Source organism: Phyllobates terribilis, unplaced genomic scaffold, assembly GCF_046119375.1.
Source record: "Phyllobates terribilis strain yellow unplaced genomic scaffold, ASM4611937v1 Scaffold_1__5_contigs__length_1240528914, whole genome shotgun sequence".
NCBI lineage: Eukaryota > Metazoa > Chordata > Amphibia > Anura > Dendrobatidae > Phyllobates > Phyllobates terribilis.
The window spans coordinates 822,386,331-822,400,185 of NW_027362761.1; the positions used below are offsets into that span (position 1 = coordinate 822,386,331).

A 13,855-nucleotide genomic window follows, 5' to 3' on the forward strand; every position below is an offset into this window, starting at 1 on the left:
CAATAACACATGAGTATATTAAATACAAATATTGTTTGGAATTTTTATTTCATGTTTTCCATTTTTAATTCACGTACCAAATCTAAATTATTTTTACGTGCAGAAAAAAATTGTGTTCCCTGCTGTTTATATTTATCAATCATACATTATGATTATGGTTCATTATTCTATAAAAAAGAGAGAGCACAATCCATCTTTCCCAACTTATGGGAAAAAAAAGATTTGTTCCATAACAAAATTGAGTTTATTTAGATCAAGTCTGAGAAAAGATTAAGAAACAACTTACAATAGTCACCATAAATGATGTGTTTACTGCAACATTGTGTCATTAGAGAATGAAAGCAATTATGGTTCTGTATACACTGGGAAAGCTTCCAATGTGTGCTCCAATCACAGATATATATATCAGCAAATGTCTGGTTATGATTTGTTAATTATAATGTATAGTCATTTTATGCAACTATTTGAAAGCACTTTTTTTCTTTTCAGGTAACAGTTCACTATTTAACGAGACAACAGAATTACCCCATGACTTCCTTTCCACCACGTTTGCGACCACAGAGGATCCAGTAAGTACTCCTACTGTAAGCTCTGGGAAACTGTAGCAGGGGTTGGCAATTTTCTCTTGTTAGTGCAGCTTTCCTCACAAACTGACCATCACTTCAGTCCATGAAATGGCTGCTGGTGGAGGAGCATATGACCAGATGTAGTAAAAAAAAATCTCCTTCAAAAATGAAAAAATAGCACTAATATTAGGTCTGTGGATTGTCCTCTATTGCTGACCCTAATTCTATTATAGGATTATTCTCGAGTTGTGTCTTGAGCAGCACGCAGCTTTTCAGTCTCACCACTTCATTGTGCCTAGAGGGGCAAGCACTCTTACTTTAGTGACAGTTCTGGTTCAGTAGCTTCGTCCTACTGCTGAGCTTATGCTACTGTTCCACATTAATGGTCTGTCAATTCTTCTTCTGAAGTTTAAATTATTATCATTGTATTTGCATATAGAGCTAACAGAGCATTAGAGCTAGCACACATCTTAAATTAAAACTGAGAACACAAGTGGAGCCGAGGAGATTGTGATTTTACAGAACTGATAACATGTCAGGAGCTGAGAGAAAGGAGTAGGGAAGTCAGCAGCTAACAGCTGTATAGAAATCAGTGGCTGGAGAGGGGTGGCTGGAATCTTAAGAGTTAACCCCTAAGCCTGGAATGTAGTTACTGTCCAGGCTCTGGTGGCTGATATCCGTGGCAACAAGCTATAAACAATGTAAGTTAAAAGCTCTCACAGAAGAAGCTAAATGTAATGTAAGTAAGTTATTACAATGTAAGTTAAAAGCTCTCACAGAAGAAGAATGATGACAAATAGAAAAGGCAAGTCAATTGCAAACTTTCTTATTTTCTTGTTGTCTAATTAATCCAATTTCATAACATGAGAATACCCCCTGACAGTGTCTGTTCAAAAAGCCTAGTATCACCCTATTGGTCTTTATCATAACTCCTTCAGGGTTATTTACCCAGACTCCCAAACAGCCATTCCTACTGCCTTGTTCCTTAGGGTATGTGCCCATGGTCAGGAGCCGCCTGCGGCCCTGATGCTGCGAGTAGCCGCGCGGCTTCAGTCCTCATTTTATGCAAATGAACGGCGCCATTTTTTTTTTCACATGCGGACTTTCCTCATAGATATTAAGTCTATGGAGAAAGTCCACATGCGGACCCGCAAGGGAAATTGACATGCTGTGGGTCTGAAAGAAACGGCGCATGTCCGTGTCTGCGGGTGATCCGCAGGTGCACAGAAACGCATAGTGGACATAGGATTTCTAGAAATCCCATCCACTATGCTGTAACATCTGGCCGTTGCGGATTTGACGCTGCATAACACGCAGCGTCAAACCCGCAGTGGCTCCTGACCGTGTGCACATAACCTTAAAGAGGTTGTCCTGCCCAAAATGACTAATCCACCCCCAACGTGCGCACTATGCGCTGCAGGCAATCGCCAGTTTCTGAGCCGGGACCGGCGGGTATGTGTACGTTATACTTTCTTCCGGCCAGAACCCAACTAGTAGGCGCGGCCTCGCTCCATAAAGTTGTATTGAGTGAGGCCGCGCCCCATCTAGCGATGCGGCCTTGCAGTGGGCGTGGCCGTCCAGTGGGCACAGCCTCCCTCAATGCATAAGTCACACAGAGTGACTGCAGACTTATCATTTTGGACTGGACAACCCCTTTAAAGGACTTTTCTGATCTCCAAAAATGTTCTTGTATTCACTGGTTAGGTGATAGTTGTAATTTCTGAGATTCCCAGCAATCGCCATAGCTGAACCGCGACTAGGAGGTATTGAATGCCTCTTCTGCTTCAGTCTAATTCTATGCCACTGATGAAGATAGTCGCATGATGCTTTTGGAAATCATAGTCAATCCTATAAAAAAATGAATAGAGTGGCAAGGTGCAGAAGGGCCTAAGTGGTACTATAAGTGATGTATGATATTTGGGGCCATGTTGCACCTTTTCCATCATTGTTTGGAACTTGAAGTTACATTTCTGGGTGACAAACCACTACAGCTAGACTTTAAATATTGAGCTTCAGAAAAAATTCATGGTGATTTGTAGGTATTTCATATTATATATCATGTAAAACATATTGTTTATTTGCAGCATCTCAATGAAACATTTGTTTGGTCTTCCCTAACGAAGAAACAGTGTGTAAAGTATGGTGGCCAACTGATTGGCAACAACTGCAAATATGTCCCCGACATCACTTTAATGTCCTTCATCTTGTTCTTTGGCACATACACGTGCTCTATGGCTCTGAAAAAATTCAAAACCAGCCGCTATTTCCCAACCACGGTAAGTATCTTGCTCCAGCAGTTAATAAAAATATAAAGATAAGTCTGCACATAATGATATGTGAAGAGTAATTGATCTCCGATTACTATCATCTATGCTTGGCAAGCAAAAAATCCTTCATCAGTTTAAGTCCAGGCACAGTCCATAAAAAGGAGCTGACATATTGTTCTATGTGCCAAATCTCATACCTTTGAAGTGTACCTGTCACTTTTGTAGAGGCATATCTAACTCACAGCTGGTAAGCCACAGAAGACAGCTTTTCCAGCCCGCCTTTAATGAACACCTTATAGATGCTTCTATTTAAGGTTCAGAAGGGGAATTTATAATTGTCTTTGCTCCATTTGTTTGGCAGAACATTTTGGAGTTGTCTTTTTCTGGCAGATTTCACATGCTTTCATGTCCGTTTTTACTGCACGTCGGTTTCCTTCTCTGTCGGAAAACGCAAGCGTGGTTTGCTTGGCGAGTGTGGGAACAAATCTATTTATGATTTTTTTTTTTTTTTAAAGTCTCAAAACTTTTGCTCTTCTCCAACTAAATGTTAAGGAAAGTAAACAGATCTTGTCCTTTGCACAAAATGTATCATACATTGTGAGCCAAATTGATAAGTTAGGCACAAAAAGCACCCACATGAAAAGACGTTAATGTAAAAGATGGCAGACAAAAAAATGTATGTTATAAATTCCATCCTCTGAATGTCTTTTTGCGAAATATAAACTTTGAAGCTGAATAGAACATATTGAACTAATTCAAGTTACATAACAGTACAGCTGGCTACTATACCAAGACCATTTACCTAAATAAATAATAAAAATATGAGATATTGATGAGTTATCCTTAGATGTCCTGCAAGTACTGCCTCAGATTATATTAATTTGAACTACAATACCTGCAATACTACACAGTGTTTGGAGCTGTGATTGTAAACGTCTGGTGGCTGCAGCTACAGGTCTCAGCTGACTGGTGGCGGTGCAGAGTGTTGGACCGCCACCAATCTGAAATTGGTAGTCTATCTCTTATCTAAGGATAAGTCATCAATATCTCAGTCCCTGAACAGCCCTTTAAAGATCGTACCATGATAAACCCGTCTTTATGACCTATTAAAGCATATGTATATCATAATTTTGAATCCCCCACTTGGGATACTCACCTGCAAGCTAGCTCTACTTCTATTGGGCTTGACCAATCAATGTATTGCATTCCTCACCATTCGTTTTAATGGTTTCCCCTTATTCGGCCACTGCAGGAGAAATGTGTGACCCGTTGAAATTTTCCCAGATATTATTGCTTAACTAGAGTTACAGAACCTAAAAAATATTACCTTTAATCTTTTGGATTTATATATATATATATATATATATATATATATATATATATATTAGTTCTTTACATCTCTTCTTCCCATTAATTCTAAAACTGCCTGCATATGCTGCCTGCATTAACAATAGCTTTCCCTGTAATGAGCTCGACCCTTTTAAATTGCCCCAGTTCCCTCTTTGTGTGTGATCCAGAAAGCGATACCACAATTTTGCCAGATGGAAATGTGTGTGATCACTCAGTGCTATGCGGAGCTGCAGAAACAAAGCCTGCATACAGACATTACTTGTAGCCAGTTCATTAAAGTATCAGGTAATAGAAAGTTCACTCAAGCAAATTCTTACCAACATTAAACTTTTACTTTTGAGGTCACCTAAATAGAAATGTTGCTTTCAGAAAATGTGAAAGAAAAGAGAATGTTCTTCATTGACTCCAGCAACATGACTTCCTGTGGAGTGCTTATTTTCTGGAACCATATATTGTATTATTAATGCCTAAAACATGTAGGATAATGTACCGTAATAAGCACAAAGGAAAATAGGGAATGCTGGTGTTCAGAATTTTAATAACAACATATAAAAAATGTAATATTTTTTTAGTTATTAAAATAAATTGTGAAAAAGAAAAATAAGGGAATAAAATAAAGTTATAGTTTCATACATACAGTTTAGTTTCCTTTTTCTACGTAAGCAATGCCTGCCGAAATTATTACCATGGTCTTCCTTTCTTATCTAACAAATGGAAATAATAAATAGCTTTTAATGTGAAAATATTTGCAAAATCATCTACAATCATTGACTGTATAACAATTACACACCAAAATCATCACTCGCCCAAATACAGAAAATAATGAAAATGAAATATATTTGTATAAAAATTTAGATAAAATTCGGTTCTGTTCTGCATACTAGATAAATATAAATCGGGGCTGTCTCCACTGCTAAATTTGACTTTGTTTAAGAACGTGGACAAACAATGGCCTATGGCCATTTCTCATGATCACATCGCTCATCGGGGTCTGAGATGTATACTGGATGTTTTCTATGCTTATTTTAAGTATGATTGGCCCTAAACTGGCATTTATCTTTGATTTTAGGCCAGAAAACTCATCAGTGACTTTGCCATCATTCTTTCAATTTTTATCTTCTGTGGAATTGATGCCCTGGTTGGAGTTGATACACCAAAGCTTATCGTTCCTAGTGAATTTAAGGTGAGTGGTGTATCTGATGATATAGTATTATGGTATCCCAAGCTTATAGCATTTTTACACAAACCACTCTAGGTTGATAAAAGCGATTCGCTATACACAGGCTGATCAGTGGTCTTTTAATGGTCTGTTTAAATAGGCCAACAAACATTGGGCCCGATTCATCAAAGCTTTCATGCCAGAATTTTGGCATAAATACTTTGAAAAGTCGCAATATTTGGTGCAGCATTGCGCCTAAATTTTTTGACTGTTGGCGTTTTTACTCCAGTTTCTCCCAACGCCACCAAAATGCTGCAGAGCTGGGTTAGGACGGGGAACATGGTGGGGGAAAGATAGCTCATCTAATTCATAATGGGCTGTGGCATTTCCCACTCCAGAACTCGCACTCCAGTATCTGACTGAAGTGAGATTTCTGGCGTAACGCACATGAATCAGGAGTGTCTGACTCCAGTGTGAACAACTCTGGTGTTGGTGATTAGGTCACCTTGCACACAACGATGCTTAATATCGTTCTTTGCCCATATAGTATCATGTTATCGGTAGCACATTAGCTGTTCATATGGGCCGATAATTATGATTTATATGTAAGCATTTTGCTCGTTCGTCGAGTGACGGACTGCCTGTTTAGTCGGTGCAATTGTTGGGAACGAGCATGCCTAAGCATTTTGGTTTGATGGTTATTGGCTCGTCTAAATTGCCCTTCTTTTTTATTTGAACACTCATGTATTAAAATCAGTGCAAAGAGTAGAACAAGAAAATGTATAAACTGTGTGTCCAACTTCTACAAGTACAAGTTCCATACTAAATTCCATGAATTACAATCTATAAATTACCTGCAGTCCTATGCAAAATACAGATGGGACAATGATATCTCAATGAGTGCTGCACATGTACAATATCTGTGATATAACTTCCTATTTATACTATTATTTCCTTTCCTTTTTAGCCAACGAGCCCCCACAGAGGTTGGTTTGTGCCCCCATTTGGAGGAAACCCCTGGTGGGTATACCTGGCTTCAGCCCTCCCAGCTCTTCTTGTCACTATTTTAATCTTCATGGATCAACAGATTACAGGTGTCATTGTCAACAGGAAGGAACACAAGCTTAAGGTTTGTCTACCAAGATTGGTTTACTTTATTCCTCAAGTACACTTCTTCACGTCTTTATTAGAGAGAGCTGAAACATTCATGAGCGCTACAGACACCATTGACTTATTTATGCTCGGACATCGTACTGTTTCCATACACGCACTAAGCTTGTGTTACTGGAGATTTCACCAGTAGTTTGCAATTCCATCCTCAGCTCCAGCATTTCTACTACAAGTTCTTATTTCATGTGCTGAAATTGAGGTGGCTTCAGGTGAAGGAAACATTGAAATGTTACTTCCGTGCTCTTCGATAAAACTTTACAGCTTGTTGTTTGAAGACCAGTGATGAGAAACAGGTGGACATAGACTTCATGATCCATTCTCATGTGTGTATTACTGAATACAAAAGATAGGGAAGTAATAAGCATGTAAACGGTTAACAATAAATATAATTTACTAAATATATAAAAATTAATACAGAAATTAAAATAAGTAATGGATAGCAGTGTATTTTAAAGAATATATCAACATATAAAAGCTTTGAAGAAGCAATTGATAGTAATTTACGCCACTTGAGTGACTTTTTAGCCACTTTTTCATAAATTTAGCTAAAACTCAACTTCCAAAACTAAAATGGTGACAGCAACATAAAGTCTCAGTGTGACTTTTTGATAATTGCTCCCCATATCATTTCAAATAATCATTGGGGTAACCTTCTAGAGTTGAACAAAAAGCTTTGCAGGACCCTGGGCCAAAGGCCTTACGTTGGTAGTTTGGTAGCCAACCCACTAGAGAACTGCCAACCTCCTATTATCTGCAGCATCCCTGCCACCTCTTCTGATTGGTGGAGACTTGCAAATTCATGAGTCGTGCCACAATGTATCGCAGGGTCCTGGTGTGGCTCCTGGACCAAAGTCTTGTAAATGTTTTTGTTCAACTTTTGAACTTTAATTCCAGTGATGGAAACCTGGCACAGACATATGATGGATAGTAGTTTTCACAGCTGTGTCTTTTAATGAGCCGAGAACCTGGGAAAGATTTTCATTCTGTGGAAGAAAATAATCAAGGTTTCCAATCACTGAACAAAAACAGAGATTGAGAGAATTGAAGATGTATACAGAAAGTATATTAGAAGAGTGCAGTACTTCTTATTAAACATATCTTTTAAAAAAAATCAAATAAGAAAATAAGAAAAAATAAATAAAAAAAGTCATGTGAAACATTTAATAAGCCATATGTGCAACAGGCAACATTATGGCTCCACAGAGCCTTTCTCAAGCCATGCGGATTGATCTGCCTGACTTTGTTCTCTTATCTTCCTGCATCCACGGCGCGACTTTTGATTAGCCAGGGATGGCGTGACGTCATCTGTATGTCACGTCACACAGATAACGTCCCAATCAAATGCTGCGCCGGACGATAAGAAAATCACTGGCCTCCTGTCTAACCGCCAGGTACCACTAATCTGGACACTAGACCAGAGTCCTGCAAATCAATCCGCTCATCTCAAGGTGCTCATGCAGACGTCCGCAGATTTCGGTTCTATTATGGGCCGCAATGCTCGGATTGGCTGGTGTTATATATATATATGAAACATTTCATCCTCGGTCTATAGGTATAATATACTACTAGTCCTTTGATGTATTTTCTGGTTAACTTTTTTTTTCTAAAAGATAATAACACAAATGTCCATGTATCTCAATCATTGTTAATGAAACGCCGCACAATAACGATACTAGGGAGCCTTGTTCCTCATGTCACAGTAAAGAAAGGTGGATTGTCCTAGGTAAGCAGTGTGGAACTGACACATGTGCTCATAGTATACCAGAAGATTTCTCTGGCAGATCACTTTCCAGGTCATTTAGTGTAGGGAGCCTTTTAAAGTAATACAGATAATAGTAATATAGGACCACTCATCATTACTCAAATTCTTAGTGCATCCTGTAAAAACATCCGTTCACCTGAGATTATCGTATGGATAATGTTACCTGTCGCTTCCTGGCATGTATCTGTCTTATATAGTGGTATTTCATTCAGGGCACAATGGTTGGATGTTATAAGACCCTGTGTAATATGTTACCAAAAACATATTGTCGTTTGCCAATGTTTATATTAAAAAAAAGTTTTCCATTTATTGATTTTTTTCTTCTTCTCTAATTTTCCTTTCAGAAAGGAGCAGGCTACCACTTGGACTTGTTCTGGGTCGCAGTTCTTATGATTGTTTGCTCTTTTATGGCTCTTCCTTGGTATGTAGCGGCAACTGTCATCTCCATTGCTCACATTGACAGCTTGAAGATGGAAACTGAGACATCTGCGCCTGGAGAGCAACCAAAGTTCTTGGGAGTAAGGTAAGGTGCATCGCACACATGGAAATATACTGTATGGTGCCAAAAGATCCATGAAGTATGTCATCACTGGCTTCAGTATGTCACCTGTCTGGCTTTTTTTTAAAAAGTACCCAGGTAGCAGGTAAAATATTGCATTATGAACAATTCCTTACTATTATGATATCTCGTAAGATTGACAAATCCGACCATAAAAGTGTTGACCACTTTTCTAATTTTATTAAAATGGTTCTTGAAAATTAACTCTACCCAGCTTGCAGGGTCTTCCTCCAAGCAATCAGCAGTAATTTGGGGGGGATGTATACATAAGTGTGCAGTGCACAGCCTTACCTGATCCCCAAGAGAGACACATGTCCTAATAAAGTATTTAGATGTATATTTTTTTCTAAACCAGGCAACTTCTTAGTTCCTTATAAAGGGCTTCTTAAAGTCAAATACGCCTTACTAAAATAAATCTTGTGAATCATACACTATGCAGCCTATTGGCATGCTGACAATGTAAATTTCCTCTAGATATACGGCATTTAATGTAAGGTACATTTAGTTTGATACGCAGACCACAATTTAACCTGTTAACCTGCTGGAAGTTTAAATGTGGCTTTTAAATTGTGTTCAGAAGCACACTGCTCCCCTGCCTTCCAGCTGCCTGCTTGCCAGGGTGCGGTGTACTCCTTATCTCTCCTGAACCTTCTAATGCTGTTAAATGAGACAGCTTTGCCTCTTCAACATTGTTGAACAGTGAGTTTCTGAGCAACGCTTGCAAGGTCTGTAGCAAAGGGCTTGTAAGTGCTGCATTTCTGGGTAAGGAAACCAACCAGTTCTTATAGATTGCAGCTATGGCTGGTAACCTGGGCGATGAGCAGAAAACAATAAAATATCTAATCTCTTTGTACTTGAGAACAGAGATGATTTAAAACAACTAGTAAGGATATGTGCACACGTTAAGTACTTACTGCATTTTTGTTGCGTTTTTTCCTGTGCGGTGTTATCACAAAAACGGAAGCATTTGCTAGTACCCACAAATTGAACGAGATTCTTGAAGTCTCATGTAAATTTTTGGTTATTTTGCTTTCATTGTTTTTGCAGAAGTTTTCACCAAAGTGTGGGAAAAAACACATAAAAACCGCGAAGGTGGAAAAAACGCCGCAAAAAAGCATGTATTCTAAGCTATGTTTTTTCCTGCCTATAGACATGTTTTTCGTGCAGAAATGGTTGCAGCGAATACTTAATGTGTGCCCATACCCATGATTGCAAAGTTCCTTTCTTTTATTAGCATATTGCAATTTTACCCATTTAAAAGGACAAGACAGCCCCTTTAAACCACAAATGGCTTCCTACTGTATATGTAATGTATAGATCACAAGTATAGATAGATAGATAGATATGGGACAGATAGATAGATAAATAGATATGAGATAGATAGATATGAGATAGATAGATAGATAGAGAGATAGATATGAGATAGATAGATAGATAGATAGATAGAGAGATAGATATGAGATAGATAGATAGATAGATAGATAGATAGATAGATAGATAGATAGATAGATAGATGTACAGTATAGATCATAAGGAGCAATCTGGCTAGGAAAATTAGAGAAAAATTGCCTGAAATACAGTTACATAATATGTTTGCCAAAGCACCACCAAACCTTATATTCCAAAATAAATCACAAGTAATGAAATGTTTTGTTTTTTTTTAATTTAAACTTCAATTTTTTTCTTTGTAAATCACAAAAAGAAACAGTTCAGTTTTTAATGTTCAATATCATCATATGATTAATATGTTTATTGGTTGCAGGGAACAACGAGTTACTGGAATTATGGTGTTCCTACTGACCGGTATATCCGTTTTCATGGCACCCATATTGAAGGTAAAGAAAGTATTTTTGTACTATATTATACCTATAAAGTGAAATGGGGAAATTAAAAAAAAATGATTATAAGGGGATAAAATACGAGTCACATACAGTATCTAGTTTTAGGGTACATTTATACTAAATGATTATCAGGGAAGACCGTTCCAAAGAACACTCATTTTCTGATAATCGAGCAGTGTACCCAGGACGCCGATCAATTGATCAACGAGCAAAAAACTTGCTAGTCGGGCAAAAAAAATGTTAAGCTTGTTAAAAGTCATTGTTCTCGGAAGCACATCTTCCTGTGTAAATGTGACCTGTGCTGCTGAGAACACACACAGAGCTGCACTTCTATCCATAAAATGGCTGCTGGTGGAGGAGCAGGCGACCATACCTGTCCAGAAGCCTTCTCCAGTAGAAAAGCAGCCAGCTTTCTGATCTGAGGTGTTTTACAACTGGAGGAGGCTGATGGACTGGTCTGGTCACCTGCTCCTCCACCAGCAGCCACAGATTGAAGAACTGATGGTCAAACTATGAGTAAAGCTGCGCTAACGAGAGAAAATGTCCGACCTCTTTACCCGAGACTCTATTGGTGAGCACATTCTGACACGCTAAGGGCACATACCCATAACCATAAAAAACGTTCCGATATCGGGACCGAAAAGTTGGACGAGTGTCATGCGATTTTCATGCGCGCACAATGCAATTTTTCTCACCTAGCATCCGAATGACATCCGATTTACATGTGAATGCCATCCGATTGCAATGCAATTTTAACATTAGCTTTTACATAGAGGATTTCTCTGTCATTTTCACATAGTTTTCCAAGGAAATATTCTTCAATTCATATATATATATATATATATATGTATATATATATATATATATATATATAGATAGATAGATCATAGATAGATAGATAGAAGTATGTGAGTGAGATATATAATCGGTGCTTTGCGTGTGTAGCTTACTGTACATGTAGTTTAGTAATAAATAATTCAATTTCTGAAAAAAAATGGGGTGGGATCCCCCTAAATTTTATTAATCAGCAGAGGAAAAGCAAACAGCTGGGGTGGATATTTATAGCCTGGGAAGAGGGTAATACACATTGAGCTTCCCAGGCTATAAATTCCCATCACTGATTATACATCTCAATCACATATTTATATCTATATGTATACATATATATCGATATACAGTGGGGAAAACAAGTATTTAGTCAGCCACCAGTTGTGCAAGTTCTCCCACTCTAAAAGATGAGAGAGGCCTGTGATTGACATCATAGGTAGACCTCAACTATGATATACAAAATGAGAAAACAAATCCTGCACATCATTGTCTGATTTGGAAAAAAAAAATTTCACATTTTGGTGGAAAATAAGTATTTGGTCACCTACAAACAAGCAAGATTTCTGTCTCTTACAGACCTGTAACTTCTTCTTTAAGAGGCTCCTCTGTCCTCCACTCATTACCTGTAGTACTGGCACCTGTTTGAACTTGTTATCAGTACACCTGTCTGCAACCTCAAACAGTCACACTCCAAACTCCACTATGGTGAAGACCAAAGAGCTGTCGAAGGACACCAGAAACAAACTTGTAGCCCTGCACCAGGCTGGGAAGACTGAAACTGCAATAGGCAAGCAGCATGGTGTGAGGAAATCAACTGTGGGAATAATAATTAGAAAATGGAAGACATACAAGACCACTGATAATCTCCCTCGATCTGGGGCTCCACACAAGATCTCACCCCTTGGGGTCAAAATGATCTCAAGAACGGTGAGCAAAAATCCCAGAACCACACGGGGGGACCTAGTGAATGACCTGCAGAGAGCTGGGACCAATGTTACACAGGCTACCATCAGTAACACACTACGCTGCCAGGGACTCAGATCCTGCAGTGCCAGACGTGTCCCCCTGCTTAAGCCATTACATGTCCGGGCCTGTCTGAAGTTTACTAGAGAGCATTTGGATGATCTAGAAGAGTATTGGGAGAATGTCATATGGTCAGATGAAACCAAAGTAGAACTGTTTGGTAGAAACACAACTCGTCGTGTTTGGAGGAGAAAGAATTCTGAGTTGCATCCAAAGAACACCATGGGGGTGGCAACATCATGCTTTGGGGCTGTTTCTCTGCCAAGGGACCAGGACGACTGATCCGTGTACATGAAAGAATGAATGGGGCCATGTATCGTGAGATTTTGAGTGCAAGCCTCCTTCCATCAGCAAGGGCATTGAAGATGAAATGTGGCTGGGTCTTTCAGCATGACAATGATCACAAGCACACCACCAGGGCAACGAAGGAGTGGCTTCGTAAGAAGCATTTCAAAGTCCTGGAGTGGCCTAGCCAGTCTCCAGATCTAAACCCTATAGAAAACCTTTGGAGGGAGTTGAAAGTCCGTGTTGCCCAGCGACAGCCCCAAAACATCACTGCTCTAGAGGAGATCTGCATGGAGGAATGGGCCAACATACCAGCAACAGTGTGTGCCAACCTTGTGAAGACTTACTGTACAGAAAACATTTGACCTCTGTCATTGCCAACAAAGGATATATAACAAAGTATTGAGATGAACTTCTGTAATTGACCAAATATTTATTTTCCACCAAAATTTGATAAAAATTCTTTCCAAATCAGACAATGTGATTTTCAGGATTTGTTTTCTCATTTTGTCTCTCATAGTTGAGTTCTACCTATGATGTCAATTACAGGCCTCTCTCATCTTTTTAAGTGGGAGAACTTGCACAATTGGTGGCTGGCGAAATATTTTTTTTCCCCACTGTATATGTGTGTGTGTGTATACTGTATATATATATATAGTGATGAAAAATTTATCCTTTGAAAACTGTGTATAAATGACATAGAGAATTCCTCTTTGTAAAATCCCATGTTAAAATCGCATTGCAATAGGACTTACCTCCCAATTTTTTTTTTTAATTGCACCCATTGACTTGCATTGGCGAGTCTCGTCCGAGATAAGAGGATTTCAGCTGAGAAAAAAACGCAGCTGAGCAGACATCTGTTGTCCTGTCTGTATACTCTTTTCCTTCCTCCATGTCCAGGAGATGTGGTATGATCAGACCATGTTCCTGTACGGTCAGACACAGCCATTACACAGGGGAACATTTATAAGATTATCTCAGCACAGGAACATTTTATTTAAACACATCCAATTGTGGAAATTATTATTATTCCAAGATCTATTGA

The 13,855-nt window shown here is 38.7% G+C and overlaps 1 protein-coding gene across 7 annotated transcripts in view; it reads left to right on the plus strand.

Moving 5' to 3' along the window:
• The window catches only part of SLC4A4 (solute carrier family 4 member 4), a 290,540-nt gene that overhangs the window by 245,450 nt on the left and 31,235 nt on the right, over nucleotides 1–13,855 (plus strand). For all 7 annotated transcript variants that reach the window (XM_073637852.1, XM_073637824.1, XM_073637832.1 and 4 more), the window contains 6 exons: nucleotides 490–569; nucleotides 2,651–2,842; nucleotides 5,253–5,366; nucleotides 6,310–6,471; nucleotides 8,619–8,797; nucleotides 10,596–10,668. In XM_073637852.1, coding sequence (XP_073493953.1) covers nucleotides 490–569; nucleotides 2,651–2,842; nucleotides 5,253–5,366; nucleotides 6,310–6,471; nucleotides 8,619–8,797; nucleotides 10,596–10,668 — 800 coding nt within the window. The remainder of the gene's footprint in view (nucleotides 1–489; nucleotides 570–2,650; nucleotides 2,843–5,252; nucleotides 5,367–6,309; nucleotides 6,472–8,618; nucleotides 8,798–10,595; nucleotides 10,669–13,855) is intronic.